General features: G+C 42.3%; 1 protein-coding gene across 1 annotated transcript in view; it reads left to right on the top strand.

The window, feature by feature from the left end:
* The first annotated feature begins 2,761 nt into the window (after positions 1 to 2,761).
* Positions 2,762 to 20,776, top strand: part of LOC143924814 (serine/threonine-protein kinase SBK1-like) — a 147,344-nt gene continuing 129,329 nt past the window's right edge. The window contains exon 1 of the mRNA XM_077449285.1: positions 2,762 to 3,674. Within this exon, the coding sequence (XP_077305411.1) occupies positions 3,613 to 3,674 (62 nt within the window). The 5' untranslated portion in view covers positions 2,762 to 3,612. The remainder of the gene's footprint in view (positions 3,675 to 20,776) is intronic.

Below are 20,776 nucleotides of genomic sequence, written 5' to 3'. Positions count from 1 at the left end.
GGAAGACTGGTTACCGTTTAGTAATCCCAGATGGACCCCAAAAGGCTAACCCAGCTTCTTGTTCCACCATCTCAAGGTGGCTTGTTCAGACTATCATCAAAGCCTATGGTCTTAAGGTTCTACTCTTTCTGTCAAAGTCAATTCCACTAGATCTGTAAGTGCTTCATGGGCTTTTCTGCATCAAGCAAATGTTTGCCAGTTTTGCAAGCCTGCCATTCTTCTGTTCACATGCTCCAAAGTTCTACTTAGTGGCTGTTTCAGCCTCATATGTGGTCCTTCAGGTGGCTCCTGGGCTGATCTACAGTTTTTTATTTGCCAGTGTCCAGTGCACCGATAGGATGCAGTAGAATCTGAATGTTTATAGCTGGGCATGCCGTAGATGGATTGAAATTCACTGGTTCAACAGGGACCGAATATCTTTTTCTGTCACTCCCTGTTTAACAGAAATTGATTGTTAGCTCGAATACACTGTAAAACCTTTGTCGAACAGCAACTATAGCTGTTTGTAGGCTGGTTCAGTCTATTTTCTCTACTGTAGGTGGCGCTTGACTGCAGCAGCATCGCAGTTGAAGGGGAAGTCAAGATGAACTTGGTTGCTCTATGATTTCCTGGGTCACTTGGGGAAGCTATCTGATTGGATGCTGCCGCTCCATGTGATGCTGGAAGCCCTTTTGGGTCAGGCAGAGCCTAATAAAGGTCCTGGCTCCCAGGCTTGGTGTGCATTTCGTGTGTGGGTAGTGAAGGGACAGTGATTAGCACCAGGGAGAGGTTCCAGATGAGTAGAGAAAGGATAGGGGCATGCCATCCTTCCTGGAAACCTCTTCCATTTAGGCACGGACCAGCCAGGCTGCTGTCGGCATACCTGAGACCTGCATTGCTACACATCGCTGTGCATTTTGTGATATTTTCAGTTCGGTGCCATCCCGCTGAGCTTATTGTGAATTACTGAACCTTAAAGTGGTTGTAAACCCTTACAAACCACTTTGACCTACAGGTAAGCCTAGATTAAGGCTTACCTGTAGGTCCAAGAAATATCTCCTAAACCTACACGGTTTAGGAGATATTTAGAAAAAGACAGGCACCACTGTCTACGGCGCATGCGCCGTAGACAGCGGCGCGCAGGCGCACTGAGCACGCTGCAGATCAAGGCAATATGCCACTTGTGTCGGCTCCCGTGCACATGCGCAGGAGTGACGTCATCGCGGCTCCGGCGAATCACAGCGCCGGAGCAGCGAGACCCGGAAGTCACTCCGGGATACATGGCAGCGGTGAAGATAAAGGAGGAGGACTGCTTCGTGGGGGTTTTGTTCTCAGGTAAGTTATTCATAATGAGCTAGTATGCTATGCATACTAGCTCATTATGCCTTTGCCTTGCAGGTTGCATTTTTCGTTTTTTTTTTTTTTTAAGTGCCTTTACTTCCTCTTTAATACAAATTGAATTATTTGGCCTTGACACCAAACAATATGTCTGGCAGAAATTCAATACAGCTCACTATTCAAATAACACCGTTCCTACAGTAAAGCATGGAGTTGGTAATATCCTGTTATGGGGATGTTTCTCTGCAGCAGGGACTGGATCAATTGTCAGGATTGAAGGAAAAATGAATGGGGCAAAATACCACTTAAGGAAAATCTACTGCCCTCTGCCAGAAATTTGTCAATGGGAAGAAGGTTTACCTTTCCGACACGATAATGACCCAAAGCACACAGCAAAAATGACCACTCAGTGGTTGAAGGAGAAAAAGGTGAATGTTCTCGCATGGCTTAGTCAGATTCCAGACTTAAAACCCCATTAAAAATCTGTGGAATGACTTGAAGACTGCAGTCCACAAAAAGTCCCATCAAAATAAACTGAACTTGAGCAGTTCTGCAAAGAAAAGTGGGCAAATATTGCAAAGCCTAGATGTGTAAAATTTGTAGAGACATTTCCCAACAGACTAAAGATTGTCATTCTGGAAGTTTGAGAAGGTCTGGGCATCGTGGACACTGACCTGATGTGCATACTGTACTGTTGTGTGTAGGTTTTAATATGGGAAGTTGTAAGATTGCACAACAGCACTATTACTCCAACGAATTGTAATAATACAGAACATGTCTTGCAAGCAAATGATACCTATAGTTGTGGGCAGCGACCCCATCGGGGCTATGTACAACCTAACTTAGTATAGCTCAGTTTACTGCTTAATTGATAATGCTATCACTTTGTTTTCGAGTCATGCATAACCTGTACTATGTCATATTTTTCAATAAAGCACCACTGTTTGTTAAAAGACTGTCATTAAAGCAAAAGGTGGCCCAACAAAATACTTACGCAAGGGGGTGATCCTTTTTCCAACTCAGTAATATTGTTATTGAATTGTTTTTTTTTTTCTGACATGTTGTTATATCTTTCACTTGGATGTTATAGGTTGCACTAGTAAATACAGCTGGATAAAACAAAAACGGTGTCTGTCTTCGTTTCAGGCTGCAAAGCAACAAAATATGATTATTTTAAAGGGGGTGATTCTTTACTATATCCACTGTGTGTGTGTGTGTGTGTGTGTGTGTGTGTATATATATATATATATATATATATATGTGTGTGTATATATGTGTGTGTGTGTGTGTGTGTGTATGTGCACACCTAGGCATGTATGTGATTTGTTCCTGCTGTGTGTAACTGTATACATCTTGCGCTGGGTGATGGCTCATGAAGGGTTACCCTGGTAGAATGGGTAGCAGGAGCTATTTATACCAGGCTGTGTCTGTTACAGCCGGCAGGCTCCTCGCACACCCCTCTGTGTGTACACAAGTGTGTGCGAAGGCAGCTCTGCTCGGCAGCCAGGGTCACAGCCGCCACATGCAGCCCATCCTGTGTGAGCAATCCACAAGATGCTGGATGAAGGACCCTCAAGGTTTCTCCGGAGGGATGCTTCACACACAGGCAACCTGAAGAATCCTCAAAAGCTATCTGAAACCTGCAGAGCATCACTCCAATTCTAGAGACCGCTGCCTGAACCACATCAACCGCCTCCGTAAACATTGCCCCACAAACATTGTTTCACTGTCATCCTGATGGTCAAATTTCAGAGAACAGCTGCACTGCTCCTTTAAAACCTGCAGAGCATTGTTCTTCAAACCCCCTACAGAGCGTTGCACTTTCTCTGGCACAGCTCTCGTTCCATCGGTTAGACCGCTGCTGCTCTTTGAGAAGCCCAACGACAGCTGGCCCGGCTTCTTTAACACTGGCAGAGCATTGCTCCCCAAGGTGCAGAGCATCGCTTTGCAAAGTCCTTTTAACCAGCCTACAGAGCATTGCACTCTCCGATCCCGCAGAGTATTGCTCAGTACTTGTTCCATTGTAGAGATCGCTGCTCATTAGGAAAGACATTTACGGCTGCTCTGCTTCTTTCCACAAACTCCTCTTTGCCCACCCTACTGTGGTCATCACATCATATCACTATTAAAGTCTAGGAGGAAGATTTTTACCCTCTATCTCTCCAACAATGTTACACTGAGAACTGGACTTTGCAAGGAAAGGTGATCCCCTTTTCGGCTAGAGATTTCCTCTTATTGGACACCAAAAAAAAGCCGAGGTGACCAGCATCTTCATGAAACGTACCCATCTGGCTCATGGAGTCATTCTGTTTCATCTGCTTCCACCGCAAGGCTTTACAGCAGCTTCCAAGCACAAGGTGAGAAAAAGGTCCATCAGGCATTGTGTTGGTATGCGTCTTTATATCTGTTGTAGTTAAGGAATTGAGAAGAAAAATTGTATGCGGTTAATTAAAGCAAAAAATAGCATAAAGCGTATCTAAACCCAAGAAGAAAAATTTAAAGTGTTACCGCTTATTATATTATATCACAACTGGTCATTAGATGTGATGGCTGCATTTGTTTTCTTTTTTTTTCACAGTTTTTCCATTATTTTAACCTGGTAATTCTGCCATTAAAGCGGTAATAAATCAAAAAACAAATATTCATTATATTGCAGCTTGCCAATTCTTAGACATGATGGCTGCAATAGTTTTTTTTTTATAAGCTATCTTTCTATTATTTTCACTTGGTGATCCAGCCGGTAAGTCGGTTGTTTTTCAAAAGAACAAGCTCTTCTACAGATGTGGCAATTAGAGGGTTGAGACAAACCATTTACCACTGACAGGGGTGCTTACAATGATCAACTTATATTTATTTATGTAAAACCTTTATCCTAAAAGGAAAGAAAAACAATTTGCGCTAACTACTTATAATTTGCTAGCTGGAGTTCAGCTTCTTCCATTTGTTAGTGTATCTAAATCTGCTAATCCAACCAACACTCCCCTTCCCGTAGACCAGGGGTCTCCAAACTTTCTAAGCAAGGGGCTAATTTACTGTCCTTCAGGGCTTTGGGGGGGCAGACTGTGGCCAGTGTGTGTAAAAAATGCCCCATCATTGGTTTTAATGGGAGAAATAGTACCCCATTGATGGTGTCACTAGGGGCAATGGTGCCTCCTTGTTGGTGTCAGTTGGTGGAATAGTGTATATATTTGCCAGCACACCAAGGATCAGCACAAAGTGGCGTCCAAACAGTTTAATTTATTGCATGATCATAACACAAGAAGGTGCAACATTTCAGAGTCACACAGGACCCCTTCATCAGGCATGTGACCAAGGGGTCCTGCGTGACTCCAAAATGTTGCACCTTCTTATGTTATGATCATGCAATAAATGAAACCATTTGGACACTACTTTATGCGGATCCTTGGTGTGCTGGCAAATATCTACGTTGTGACTTGAACCAGTATCCAGCTGGTTGTTGCTACAGCACCCAAACCTTTAGAGCTTATACCAGGAATGTGTGCGATGGGAATATGAAGTATTAGTTGGTGGAATAGTGCACCAAGGGCCAGATAAAGGCAAGCAAAGGGCCATATCTGGCCCCTGGGCTGCAGTTTGGAGACCATTGACCTAGGCTGACAATGCTGCTGTCCAAAGGTGCCCCCTGTGCTTCTTCATGCAGAGTAGGAGCAATCTAATACAAGAGGCGTGTTACTGACCAGATCACCAGATGAAAACAATGGGAAAAAAGCTAAAAAAGAAAACAAATGCAGCTGCCATTGGATCGGTAACCTGCAGTATATTACATTTTGGTTTTGGGTTTAACACTGCTTTAACTTACTTCCTGTTGTAGGGTGACAACCATACTGAGCAACGTTGTCACCCCAGGACTGGGACTGTATTAGAACTACATGATACTGTGTTAGGGCTACATAACACCTCCTTATATTATCCCTAACAGGGGGAGGGTTTTTGTAGTCCACCGAGAAAGCAAAGAAACAATGCAATCTGATAACATTCCACAATATGGGAATTTATTGCAAGATTTTTGGCTGGATGGACATCTTTTCTTTTTTTTTTTGCTCTTGTCGAACAGATATAATATAACCCTTTCAATAATATTTTAAAAATGGCAGCGAATAACAGAAAGGAAATGTTAGAAATCACATACACTTGAAATCTCTGGATTCCTTTTTTTTTTTTTTTTTGATCACTTATGACTTTATTGATTTTTTTTGGTACATGTATATGCAGACCAAGCTGTCCAGTAAAAGTGACAGTGGTAAGATTTGGGATGAACTATAACACTGCCAGGGGTGTTGAAACCAGTCACCTTTTATTCACATGATTTAAATTGTTTTGGCAGCTGCTCGAGAACCCCTGGCATTTTTAAAATTTGCCTCAGCCCCTTGCCGCTGTCACTTTTTCTGGACCTGTATGTAAATGTAGAAAAAAAAAAGTACATTAAATAAAAATAAAAAAAAGCAATTGATATGCTGGATACTATCATTATATATATATATATATATATATATATATATATATATATATATATATATATATATAAAAGTACATTAAATAAAAAAAAAAGCAATTGATATGCTGGATACTATCATTAATATATATATATATATATATATATATATATATATATATATATAAAAGTACATTAAATAAAAAAAAAGCAATTGATATGCTGGATACTATCATTAATATATATATATATATATATATATATATATATATATATATATATATATATGTATATATATATATATATATATATATATATACATACATATATATATGTGTGTATATATATATATATATATATATATATTATATATTATTTGCAATGTTATTCTTTGAAAGTAGATGTAAACACTCGCTAAATTATATTTAGTTTGCTATAGTACTATGGACTCAAGTTATAAAGTTTACACAAGGAGACGGATCTTTATTTTCAGCCTTTATCTACTGTAGGCTTGAAAATGACTGCCCCTTTGGGAAAATATTTCTTCTTTTATAAACTGAGCCTCGTGCATCATAAAATACTTTTTTCACTCTTTGTTGCATCTCAGAACTGCTAGTCTCCTGCAGCCCTTTGCTGCCACTTTCTGCCTACATGAATTCCAGCATGGCTGCCTATGATTTCTCAAGACGGGTTTCCCGATAGTGACATCAGAGGACCATACATACATAATGTGCATTGAAATGGCTACTTGACGTATCTCCTGGAAGCCCATGTGACAGGGTGACCACATAGGAGCACAAATGGGAAATAGGGACAGAGTGTTGTCACCCTATAACATAAAGTGTTTGGGTGAGGATCTTCTTGGCTAGCTAGGCAGGTTTTATATTAACTGCTTGCCGACCACATAACTTAGTTATATGGTGGCAGAGCGGCTCTACTGTGCCCGATCAGGTACCTAGTACATGATCTGGCACTTTCAGGTAGGCACAGCACAAGTTGATCAGTGGGTGCTGGCCAATGGATGTCCGCCGGCACCCACTGATCGGTGAGGAGAAATACAGAACAGAGCTCTGCCTATGTAAACAAGGCAGAACTCTGTTCTGTCAGCAGGGATGGGATGGATGTGCTTTCCCTGCAAAGCAGGGAAAGCACATCCATCACATCCCTTAATAAAAACAGCACACATAGTACACAAAAACATTGGTTAGGCACACATTTAACCCTTTGATCACCCTAGATGTTTAATTACTTCCCAGCCAGTGTCATTAGTATAGTGACAGTGAATATTTTTAGCACAGACCACTGTATTAGTGGTTCCCACTGATCGGTGTAGAGAACAACAGAACAGAGCTCTGCCTATGTAAACAAGGCAGAGCTCTGTTCTGCCAGCAGGGATGTGATGGATTTGCTTTCCCTGCAACAGGGAAAGCAAGTCCATCACATCCCTTAGTAAAAACAGCACAGATAGTACACAAAAACACTGATTAGGCACACATTTAACCCTTTGATCGCCCTAGATGTTTAATCCCTTCCCAGCCAGTGTCATTAGTACAGTGACAGTGAATATTTTTAGCACAGGCCACTGTATTAGTGTCACTGGTTAACACAGTGTCAAAAGCGTCAGTTAGTGTCAAACTGTCCACCGCAATATCGCAGTCCCACTCTAAGTCACCGATTGCCGTTATTACTAGTATAAAAAAATGTACATTTTATTCTAGTATATATCCCATAGTTTGTAGATGCCCTAACTTTTGCGCAAACCAATCAACACACTTATTGTGATTTTTTTACTGAAAATATGTAACAGAATACATATTGGCCTAAATTTATGAAGAAATTTTTATTTTATTTTTTTATTTGACAAGCAGAAAGCTCTATTTGTGGGATAAAAAAGACATCCATTTTATTTGGGTACAGCGTTGCATGACTGTGCAAAAAATGGCCTGGTCATGAAGGGGAATACATCTTCCAGAGGTCAAATGGTTAAAAAATGAGAAAATTCAAAGTTACTTTTGAAGTTTCATTAAACATTTTATATTTTAATATTTTTTTATTAAGGCCCCTTTCACACATGCTGATGGTATGTCCGTATTTCATCCATCCGTTTGCGGATGAAATACGGACATCCATTCATCCCTATGGGATAGCGGGTGTCTGCGGATGAGCATCCGCAGACACCCGATTTCGTCCGCCTCCGCAAATGTCCGATTCTGCAGATGGAGGAAAATCCTATTTTTCTGTCCGTCTGCAGAGCGGATCGGACGAACACGGACACACGGTCCGTGCTCGTCCGATCCCCATAGAGGAGAGCGGAGAGCTGACAGGGCAGTCCCCGCACAGTGTGCGGAGACCGCCCTGTCCGCAGCCGGCTCAGCGGGGACAACGGAGCGATCCCCGCTGAGCGAGCGGATCATCACGGGGCGGATCTTTACTGATCCGCCCCGTGTGAAAGAGGCCTAAAGGTTTACAATACAAAGATCAAAGGTCTCGACTTTTCATAGTACAAAATACAACTTGTTCAGAAAATTATACATTTACTGTTCTGATTCGATTTGTTACATGCATGGACCCTTGTATCTTACTACTATTGATTGCAGTTTGTTTGCTTAGTTTATTGCGATTCATACTCATACATGTGATGCATCTAAGGTCCATTATTTGTCACTCTTCCAAATCTCCAATGTATCATTAAACATTTTAAAGCTTATATGAGATTTTAGTGATTAACTTCCAACTCTCTGAGAGGTATGGAGCTATAGGAAGGTCTTTGTCGATCTCCGGTTCTCCAGCTCTTATGGTATTTATGGATCTTCAACAGCTGGAGGGGCACAGGTCATCCAAGATGAGACAAAAGCATGGCGTTCTCAGTACAAAATGCTTAGTGTAGGCACTTGTATCAACCTGCCAAATCTTTGCACTGTGAAGACAGATGGAATGGCTACATGAATCTTTGTTCCCCACCTTCCCCTTTTGGTAACAAATTCCCTGCATGGTCAATGTATGCAAGGTCTTCTGCAAGGTCATGTATCCCACATTTGCACACCAGACGCTACCAACCTTAATTATATTCTGTTTTAATTATCACTCTTTTTTTTTTTTTTGACAAGAAAAACGATCACTCTTTTTAAATCTCAATTCCAAATGTCTATTTTTGGCTTTGTCATCGGCTTCTTACATATCTCCGACCCCCAGTGGTGATGAGATCTCCCCCAACATAATTTATGTTTCCTGAACACACAAACTAGCAGAAGTAAATCTTTCAACTGGAATCTCAGAGATATAAAACAGGATAGCAGGTGATTTATACCACCAGCACCAACCCAAACATGAAATATTTGCTGCAGGTGGGGCTAACTAGTCATTTAATTTCCATTTCAATAATGATTGATCATGGGTTTACTGAAAAATAAAATTGCAATTTTTTTTGGTGGGTGGAGGGGGAAATAGCATGTATAATACAAAGTGTATGAGTAATAATATAATTTGTGTGGTATATTGCTCACTATCTGTAACAATGCTCAGCCACGTGTGTCACCTGAGATGTTTGGAGATCGGTAAATCCCCACAGAATTGTTTAGTAGCGTAGTACAGAAAGCAGGAATTCTATTCAGTCTGGTCATCCGCAAAATCCAATAGGAGTTCACAAGTCTACAGAAGTCAGGACAAAGAAAGCTAGTTGCTGATTAGATGTTGTGGCTCATTACATCGTTCTTTATACTTATTAGCTTTTTAATTTGGATGGCACAGAGAAAGGTTAGAGTAGCCCTTCTCAACGGGGATTCTTTGGAATCACGGGTTTCTAAAAAAAGGTTTCTAGGGGTTCCTCAAGCAATGAGCAATAACTGCCTCTCAAATAAGTAACCACTGACACCAATTATCCTTTTAGCTATCTGTAAGTGGGCATTCCTCCCAGTAAGCACCAATGCAAAAAACATTCCTCCCACTGATCACCAATGTAAGAAGTATTCCTCCCATTGACCACCAATGTAAGAAGCAATCTTCCCACTGACCACAAATGTAGGAAGCATTCTTCCCATTGACCACCAATGTAAGAAGCATTCCTCCCACTGACCAGTGACCACTAATGTAAAAAGCATTCTTCCAACTGACCACAAATGTAAAAAGCATTTTTCCATTGACCACCTCATTAATGTATCACCAGCTGTTGATATAGTAATTATTGGCTGGGGTTCCCTGAGACCAAAAATGTATTCAAAGGGTTTCTCCCTGTTAAAAAAAGTTGAGAAAGGCTTGGTTAGAGCAGAGATAGTTACATAGTACATAGTTACATAGTTAGTCAGGTTGAAAAAAGACACAAGTCCATCCAGTTCAACCTTAAAAACAAATAAATAAAATAAAAAATAATCGTACAATCCAGATACCCAATTTTATGCCCACAATTGATAGATAGTGAACTCTCTTGATATAGGTGGCCTTAAGTCCAGTTTCCCTGACATCACTGAAGGCCGCACATACTATTCTGTGAATGTAATGCTACAGAAAGCTGTCAGAGACTGCAGACATGCCATAGGAGATGGTCAAAGACCACGGGGATTCTCCAAGAGATGGTCAGAGACTGCAGACATGTCTTGGCAGATGGCCCGAAGACCACAGGCATTCTCCACGAGAAGGTCAGAGACTGCAGACATGTCATATGAGATGGTCAAAGACCATGGGCATTTTCTAATAGATGTTCAGATGCAGACATGTCTTGAGAGATGGTTAAAGACCACAGGCATTCTCCAAGAGAAGGTTAGAGACTGCAGACTTGTCTTGAGAGATGGTCAAAGACCACGGGCATTCTCCCAGAGAAGGTCAGAGACTTCATTCATGTCATAGGAGATGCTCAAAGACCACAGACATTCTCCAAGAGATGGTCAGAGGCTGCAGACATGTCTTGAGAGATGGTTGAAGACCACAGGCATTCTCCAAGAGGAGGTCAGAGACTGCAAACATGTCTTGAGAGATGGACAACAGGAATTCTCCAAGAGAAGGTCAGAGACTGCAGACATGTCATAGGAGATGGTCAAAGACCATGGGCATTCTCCAAGAGAAGGTCATAGGCTGCAAACATGTTTGAGAGATGGTTGAAGACCACAGGTATTCTCCACAAGAAGGTCAGAGACTGCAGAAATGTCATAGGAGATGGTCAAAAACCACTGGCATTGTCCAAGAGATGGTTAGAGACTGCAGACATGTAGTACAAGATGGTCAGAGACTTTGAAAACATTACATGAGACTGCTAAAGGTCACTGTCCCAGTGACAACCTTTTAGGGTGAGCCATGTTGTCACCAAGACAGGAAATAAACAAAATATCTGCAATGGTTAAAAAAAAAAAAAAACTGGGGTTCTGATCATTTCCTACTGTATCCAAAATAAGTTTGTGGCTGCAGCTGAGCTCTAAAGGTCGACTCCAAATCTAAAAAGATCTATAAATATTTAGCATAGTCATGGGTGAGCTTTACTGCGCACTAATAACTCTAACTCTCAGAAGACAGAGGTGGTGAGATTTCCCAGCAGTACAGTGAGGAAAATAATTATTTGATCCCCTGCAGATTTTGTAAGTTTTTTCACTTAAAGAGGGATTCCGCCCCAAAAAAAAATATTAAAAGCCAGCAGCTATAAATACTACAGCTGCTGACTTTTAATAAATGGACACTCACCTGTCCCGGGTTCCAGCTATGCCGGCAGCCGAGGCCGATCGACCGCCCGGGCCTCGGCTGCTGCCGCCGCCATTCGAGGTGAGGGAATCAGGAAGTAAAGCGAATCGGCTTCACTTCCCGGTTCCCTACTGCGCATGCACGAGCGGCGCCGCGCAATAGGAAATCTCTGCGCTGTCACTGGGACCCGTGTGTGTCCCAGCAGACAGCGCGGCAGGGCAGGAAATGGCGTAGACTCCCGTGGGAGTCTATGCCCGGAAGTGGGTGAAAATACCTGTCTTTGACAGGTATCTCCACCCCCCTCCCCCCTGAAAGGTGTCAATTGTGACACCGGAGGGGGGGGGGGTTCCGATCAGCGGAGGTTCCACTTTAGGGTGGAATCCCGCTTTAACACAGAAATTAAGGGTCCTTAATTTTTATCATAGGTGTATTTTAAATGTTAGAGACAGAATATCAACCAAAATTCCAGAAAAAAATATGATATAAATGTTATAAATTGAGTTGCAGTTGAGTGGGTAAAATAAGTATTTGATCCCCAAGCAAAACACGACTTAGTACTTGGTGGAGAAACCCTTGTTGGCAAGCACAGAGGTAAGATGTTTCTTGTAGTTGGTTACCAGGTTTGCACATCTCAGGAGGGATTTTGGTCCACTCTTCTTTACAGATCTTCTCTTAAGCCTTAAGGTTTCTTGGCTGTCACTTGGCACCTCAAAGTTTCAGCTCCCTCCATACATTTTCTATAGGATTAAGGCTTGGAGGCTGGCTAGGCCACTCAGGAAAGAAAATTGTCAAACAGTGTTGATGGGGGAATCCCTCCCACTGAGTTATTGTGTTCTCCTGGTGGGTGGGCGCAGGGGGGCTATCTTGGCCAGGAGAACACAGTGGTTATTGATAGCGGCTATAGCCACTGGCAATAATCGCAAGCCGAAAATCCAACATGCTGGTTGTACCCAAGTTCAGCCTGCCCATAGATGGTTTAAATCTAAGCCAGTCCCTGTTGAACCAGCCAAGATTTGAACCATTTATTACTTTAAAGTGTCTGTAAACCTCAGACATGAAATATGAACAAAGCATATCTCTCTAGTGTGTTCTTGTCTCAATTTAGATCAGTAAGATGCATTTCTCTCTACTGCCTTGTTCCTCTGATATCTGCATTAGTCATATCTGATAAGTTTTCCTGATACCAAGAGCTAAAAAGGTGACAGAGGAAGGAGCTCCAGCATACAACCTGTGATTGGCACCCTCAGCTCTATTCTTATGTGTTGTGTGAAAGGGGTATGACCCTTCCCTCCAATCAGCTCTCACTAAGCTCTGTAGAATGTAACTTCCGCTCCCTGCACCCTGCTTTCTGAAATCTCAGACAAGCTGTATAAATTCTGCACTTTGAATGGAATGGCTGTAGGGAAGAGAAGACTGCAGATAAATAGCTTCAACTTATGTAGGAGGATTTGTTTAATCTCTGTGCATCACCTGAGCCGAGTCACTTCACTGGGTATATGTAAGGGTTTACAACCACTTTAATGTACACAGTCATTTCTGAGAGCTACATCCTACATTTACCAAGGTTCCCTATGATAGATCTGAGTTCAAGGACAGTTTAGGCATAAACTGTTGCATGGATCAAATATCTGATCCCCCCCCCAACTGCACATCTTGGTTTTTCCTGTGGACTCACATGTCATGCAGTGACATCAGAGCGGGAGGATCCAAAACAAGCAGCAGGGGAGGAGATATTTGACCCATCCGACTGGGTGATTAATGGCTGTGGTCAGCTGACCATTTCTTGAAATGCCACTATTTTCTCCTGGACACAGCAGGTAAATAAGTGGTTGGATGGGTGATATATCCGTTATCCCTGCTGTACGTTTTGGTAGTTCCCATGTGCTCATAGGTCCTGTAGTGAATTTAACCACAACGTGTGGCAGGGGGAGCGGGTATTTTTAGACACCTGGAAATGTGGGATACCTGCTGCGGCCCGGGGATAGGGTGAAGTATAATGGCGAAGTTCCAAAAAACGAGCCACTGGAAAGGCTATTAAAGAGCCTCATTTACAGGGTGTACTTTGTGTAAGATTTAAACGTAAAAACCTCTTCCAAATTTAGTCTCTCTCCTTGAATGTCAGTGCAACCCGTGTTTCCTTACTCCGTCTTTGTCTTTTTTTTAGACTCCTAGCTTCCGACTCATCATAGCCTCCTAAAAATATCTTCTGCAATCACAGACTCGCTCCCTCTCTCACATCAAACATTAAAGTCATCTTCACATGCTTTGGGCTCCACAGACCCTATACATACAGACATAGGCTTGGGATCTATTACCGGTGAATTACTCATTATCCATAAAGTTTGGACATAAGGATTGGCAAGAGAACAGGAACAGAAATTTGCTGCTTTTCTTCAAAATACGTTATGCCGACTGCTCTCCCATATATCAACACACATTAGTGTCAGTTCACCAAAGGATAACGCATGCAGTATTTATAATCCCTGTGAATTATTTTGTAATGTTAACATGTTTTTTCTTTCTAATGACTGAAGTTTTATTGCATGGGTCAGCTGAATGTTCTGTACGCATTTTATTTTCTTGATCTTTTTTTTTTTTTTGCAGTATTTTGAATGTAAAAATCAGTTTACAAGGTTTTTGCTTCTAAAAATACCACTAGCTTCTGGTTGGTGACAGCAGTAAGGTTGTTTGAGGTTCCTAAGGAGGAGAACATGACACGGAGAATCATCCAAGTCTAACCCCAGGCGGATTGTTTACAAAGAGATTTGAGGAAGAGCTCCACTTTCAGTCAGGTTTTGATGTACGTATGTCACCGTTATCCTTCACTTTCTTTCCTTGTGACACCAGGGCAAGAAAAAGGGGAGCAGTTGTCACCAGGACAGGACTCATCAATATGCCCGATCTGATGAGATATAATTATGACACTTTTTCCTTGCTAGCAATTGAGATTCTGCAATATATTGGCCAGTTAACAGTTGGCTTCTATTGGGAAGATAGGCAACTGCACCTCAGTGACTCCACTGTGGATGTGAGCTTTCCAATATGGCCAATGTGACCTGCAAAGTTGCCAAGTGTCCCAGTTCCCATTGGACAGTCCCAGGATTCTGAACACTGTCCCACTGTGTGCGCATCCCATAGTATGTCCTGCAGGATCCTCTGCTGCAAGCCTTTAGCAAATTCTTCCTCTGTTGGGGAATTCATGACCAGTCTTACATCGAAAAGAGGACAATACACACAGAGCTCAATTATGTAGTATTTGGAAGAACAAATAAAGCTATTTGGTCACATGGACAATATAGTACATATACTTATTAGATACTCTTTCCATCAGAACAAACAATTACCTACAACTTATGGTAGCCCAAGGCTAGACGTACGGTCAACACAATCACACTTACTGCAAATACATTTTTGCTTAAGACCCAGTAAATTATTTCTTTCTCCAGGTTGGAGCAATTTTTAGATCAAAATATGAGAATATTTATTACCTCTGCTCCTGGAGCTGTCAGTCACAGAAGACAGAATAGGAACAAGACATAATGATGCTTCTCCTAAGTAACACCAGCTTCCCATTACATGTATGTTGCTGAGTGCGCCAACAGGACCCATTTATTATAAAATTTAAAAAAACGCTACACCCCCGTCCAGCCAACCTAGTGTGGACTTGAAAACTGACTCAGTCCATGAGTCTCAGCCAAAGCCATGTGCCCTGAGTGTTTCGCTCCGCTCATCGGAGATTAATCATATACCCTATGATTAAGCTCCGTTGGGCAGAGCGAAACATGTTAGGGGTTGTGGCTTTGGTGGAGACTCATGGGCTGAGGCCATTTTCAAGTATACACTATGTTGACTGGATGGGAATGCGGCACCTCTGATTTTTTTTTTTACATACCTTTCTCACTGATGACTGCAGAAGTTTGATTTCCCCAGTGTGAACGGCGTTCATAATCTAGTACCAAGGTCACAGGATCCATTTATTGCCGATCAGTCCAGACTGAAGCAAGTATTGGATTATATCCTTAGTGTGCCATACTTTTTCTTCATGGACCCTTCAAGGTGTCCTCTCCTTATTATTTTAAAATGTTGACGGCTATTGAATGAGCCAGTGCCTCTACCACAGCCTTTCTCAACTACGGTTCTGTGAAACCATAGGTTTCCTCTAAGGTCTCTAGAGGTTCCTTTAGTAATTTCTGCCTCTCTATTAAGTAACAAATGACACCAATGATCTTTTTAGCTATGTGTAAGTGGAAAGGGGGAATTATTCTCAATGACCACATATGTAAGGGATATTCTTCCCTCTGAACATCATGCTAAAGTTTTGTAAGCTGTAGATACATTTTTAACAGGGGTTCTCTAAAACTGGAAAAGTTGCCTTGGGGTTCCTTCATTTTTCTAGCTGCCAGTGTTAAGGGAGGCACAAACACTGTATAGCCCCCATTGGCTTTCAGTCAACCTACATTTACAATAACCCCTTTAACTGTCTATTGTTTGCATGGGGAACTACATGCTATGATTTTAATAAGTTGTTTGCATACTGGTACCATTTAATATGTGAGTTAGTGTCCCTTGTGGCCTGAGCCAAATGATTACACTGGACCCCACCCTGAAAGGTTAATGTCTTTTGTCCAGCTGACACTTGTCCCGGGAATGAATATAAAGCTATTTTGAGGGAAATAGTGTGAAACACTGATTTTCCTCCACCAGTTCCAGACACACGTTACCCTGTGCATCGGCCTGAAGTCATGGATAGAAACCACTGTATACTTTGTGAGGCTTCCCACTCTCATGGTCTAGGCCCAGTCTATAGGAGGGTTCTTTTGCGCCCTAACATAGGCTCCCTGCAGTTAGACCATATAGCCACAAATACACCCTCCGACAGAACCTCCATCACTGGCCACCACTGCCTCCTCCCACAAACTGGCTGGTTTACACTTTGTCCCCCATTACCATACAGAGGATTTCACTCTCATACTGTGTTCCTAGATAATCAGATGATTCACTTAACCAGCAACTCTGTTTACTGAATTATTGACATAATTTAACATTTTCCATATTGTTTGTTCCAGTAATCACATAGCAGTGCAACAGTCATTACAGGAACATCATTCTATTTAACATATTGCAGAGTCTTTAGGGCTATTCCATTGGGTCACATACCTCTAGCTTGTAATAGTTTGCATCTATTGGTGGTTCGCTGACTACAGTCCAATTTTAGGGTCCTGCCAAATGATGACCAACTTCACTGCAACACTAAATCTCCTTATGTATGGTCCCTCCCTGTTTTCAAAGAAGAGCCCCCTATGGACCCACCCACTCCCCCCTAAATATCTCAACTACAAGGTTTTCCATAGGCCAAATGACAGACGCAACACAGCAAGTTAACCCCCAATGGTGCAAAACACTAACTCACAAATACAGTACACCATTAATGCATTTGGCACCTGCCTACATGTCACTATACATGAAAATTAGACACTTAAAGGAGCCTGAATGAATGCTCACCTAACTTGTGATAATTTGTTATAAGAGAGGATAAATCTCCCCAATGGGGACACAGAAAACCCAGACAAAAAGTTCAATGCTTCCCCACTCTATTAAAAACTAGAGGTTTTGGCCAAGGTTGGTCTTCATTGTAAATATTCATTGTTGTAGGTGGTGTTTACTAGGAGATACTCATAGCTGAAATATAACGTTTGGTGGACTTTAGAAGGTTTGACTGACTATCAATTTGATAAATATCTCCACCCCAAGTTCAGGGATTCACCAATGAAATCTCAAATTCACCCTTCGTGCAATGTTCCAATTTGTAATGAAAGCCTCAACTCCCAATAAATACAATCTGTACCTGCATATGGAAATGTTCCTTCCTTTTTTATGTAAATGTGTTTTTTTCTTGTCATTTCAAATCACAGTGGACTGACTCAAAACCATATTTACAGGCTGCGCTGTGCTGGGTCAACATAGATAAATGTATCTGCCATTAGTAATTAAGCACGCTGCATGCTCATTGGTCTAACCCTTCTTGTGCCAACTGAAACTGCGTCCTTCTCATTTCTTATACCTCATAGCTAGCATCTTTTATTAGAACAGCGTGTCTTCTGATCTTCTTGGTATTTATAGCTGATGAGCCACTACAACTCCCAGCATGTCCTGCTGCCTACTTTTATATAAAATGTAAAGCTTGCCATAGACTGTTTTTTTTTGTTCAGATTCCTCCATCCACACAAAGGATGTGAATGAAGGAATCCCCCCACCGGGAACATAGTATCCATAGTATCCCGTAGCGCTCAGAATGCACTGATCAGCAGCTGTAGCAGCTGATTGAGAAAAATTTGCCAGCATGTCCCTTCAGCAGGAGCTATGCAAACAATGGACTTCTGTTGGGCAGGGATGGGCACACACCATGCTATGTGAATCATCTGCCCTTACTCAAGATGGCCAGAAGAGGGATTTCATAGCAATATAAAGCATGGATGGATGTGTGAGTTTGCTTTGAGTAATAAAAATTAATTTAATATCATTTTTGGTTTGTGGTGCTCGGATGCAGTAAAGTTCCGCATTTACCAAGTCTCCTATAATATAGTTTTATTCCCTGTTTCATTCCTTTAAAATGGAACAAAAGGCAAGAATACTAACCTAACCTCCAATGGCCTGACACCCATGAAATCCTTAGCCTGCGCCAGCATCTTTTACCTGGCTTATTCTGGTTGCCGGTCTTCGGCTATCTTGATTGGCCAGTGTAGGATGACGTCACTCCTGTGCATGTTCAAGAGTCATTCATCCTGCTACACTGGCAGCTCCCATTACAGTCTGCAGAGGATTGTGAACAGGCAGGTACATTTATTTTATTACAATTGTTATTGCATGACTGTCTCTTCTGCAATTAAGCGCCTGCCTGTTATGAATGTATTTATTTTTTTGCCTTAGTTCGGCTAGATAGGCAAACTGTCCAGCAATAGTGGCAGTTACATATTTAGAGTAAAAGTAAAAAAAAATTAAAAAAATTGTAACTGCTTAAGGGTTTAAGCAGAATTAAACTCTGCAAAATACTCACTACCACTTTCCAGCGATGTGGTGCTTACATCTCCAGCTGGCCACTGTCATCCTTCCTCCAAGCTAAAACGCTGTGCTGGGTTTTTGGCCTCTTGATTGGCTGCTGGAGATGACACCCCCCCTGGCCACTGTCATTTTCTCCCTGGACTACTTCCGGATACAATGTTTTCAGCCTCTTAATTGGCTGGCAGGGATGGAGGTATCCCGCACATGCACACTATTGTCAGTCATTCCGGTACAAGTGTGCCAGAAACACACTACAGTCCATTTAACATTTTTTCCTATGGATGTAGTTGTCATGTACTTTACAGTGGAGTCCGAAATGCTGAGGGTGGCCTCTCGCACAGTTCCGGTCCCAACACCCCTGGTAGTGGGGACAGGGAGTGCTGGGGCAACGAAAGGATACAGGTGCCTGCAGGCAGAAGGCTGGGGCTTGGAGATACAGGAACCCCTTGGAGGAAGGCGTTGAGACTGATCACCAGACTTGTTCAGCAGGAGCCAACTGGGAACAACTGCAGCGTCAGAAACAGGCAAGGTTGGCAACTGGCTGGCAACAAGGTACATAGACAGAATGCAGGATCGTAATCAAAGACAAGCAGTGGTCAGCAACGGGCTGGCAGCTAGGTACAAGATCGGGAGGCAGAGCCATGGTAGTGAATCCAAGACGAGGTCTGTATGAGAGTAGAGGCAGATAAACAGACAAGTGAAGTCCAGAAGAGTAGACAAGGAAGCCGGGTTGTCAGAAGCAAGGTCAACAGATCAGAACAGCAATCAGGAACACAGGGGCAAGCTGAAGACGATCCAGCACTGGTATCAGGCAGAGTCTCTGTTGATATAGTGTGCCGTGCGCTGGTATTGCGAATGTGCGTGCGCACTAACGCACACATGCTCGTATGGATGCGCCAGTGCGCATGTTTGCCCTGGATCTCGCTCGTCTCTGTTGGGGACACTGCACATGCCCATTGGCATTAGGGAAACGGGAATTGCCCACTGCATGTGAGTTCTCTGACATTAGTTCTCATCTGTGCATTTTATGGAAAGGGCCAGGGATTTTTTTCTGGTTTTTGGTTCCATAGACTTCAATGGATGAAAAGCATGTATTGAAAAACACGAAATGCACCTGGCAATATGCAAACTGCAACCTGCATAGGTGTGAATCAGGCCTCATATAAGACTGCGAGCAGGCAGGCAAGTGCATTTAGTTCTGCTTTAATGCACATGAACACATTTTGGCACACACATTGCCAGAATGTAGCGTATTTCTGCACCCAGGAGTCACAGGTTTTGGCATACAGCCACACCCAGCAGTCTGTGCAAATTATTGACAGGCTGGCAGACGCAACTGTCAGCCTGTCATTGATTTTACAGGCAGTTTAGGATCTGGGTAGACAAACTCTGCCCCTCTATTTGATTAGGGCTCAAAGGATTTAGAGTATTCTATCCATATACAGTATATAAGCTGTTTATGTGCAGAGGCTCTTAAGGGTCATATTACCCCTCAACAAAAGTTAGGCCATCCATACATGTCTCTGTGCATGGTTCATATCAGCTGTCCCATCCACCTATAAATGCAACATCAGTTTTGAGCGGGCTGATCCTATAACAACCCTTTAACCCTGTTTGGCTCAGCTGTCTGCATTCTGCCTGTCTCTTCTATGCTGCATCTCTCCCTTACAGTAATTACACTTCTGAGAAAGTCTGTGGCTGTTAATCTTACTTAACTGATGGATTTGTGTGGTTTGAGAAAAGTCAGGCCGGGCCTGGCAAGAGATGCACCAATACCAAACACAGCCCTCAGTATCGCTTCTTCCATATCTCTTCCAATTAACCTCCTCAACAACATACTGCAACCTGTAGCTGTGCAACTGCTGTGGAACTAAAGGTGGCAGCATTACCACAATAGCCGCAGTGATTGTCTGCATCGGTACAATAAAATTGAATTAATAGTATTAAAGTGATATTAAACTTGGGATTAGTAAAAACAAATCTATTGAAATATGTATTCCTAATGCCGCGTACACGCGGTCGAACTGTTTGACGTACTTAGTCCGTTGAAACACATTTCAGCGGACAATCCGCTCGTGTGTGGGCTTCAGCTGACTTTTTCAGCGTGCTGTCCGGTGTACTAAGAATTTTGGTTTTTCCAAAAATCTGTCCGTCGTACTTTGGTTTCAGCGGACAATACGGTCGTCAGTATGCTAGTCCGACGGACTAAGAATGGCGCATGCCCAGAAAGGATTTACAGGGCTTTGCTGTGTCTTGGACTTCCTATTTCTAGTCCCGTCGTACGTG

Source organism: Lithobates pipiens, unplaced genomic scaffold (assembly GCF_037356315.1).
Source record: "Lithobates pipiens isolate NorthernLeopardFrog02 unplaced genomic scaffold, aLitPip1_a1.2 Scaffold_22, whole genome shotgun sequence".
In the NCBI taxonomy this organism is placed as follows: Eukaryota; Metazoa; Chordata; class Amphibia; order Anura; family Ranidae; genus Lithobates; species Lithobates pipiens.
The sequence above is the reverse complement of the archived record's forward strand: the minus strand, read 5'-3'. Positions and strand labels throughout refer to the sequence as shown.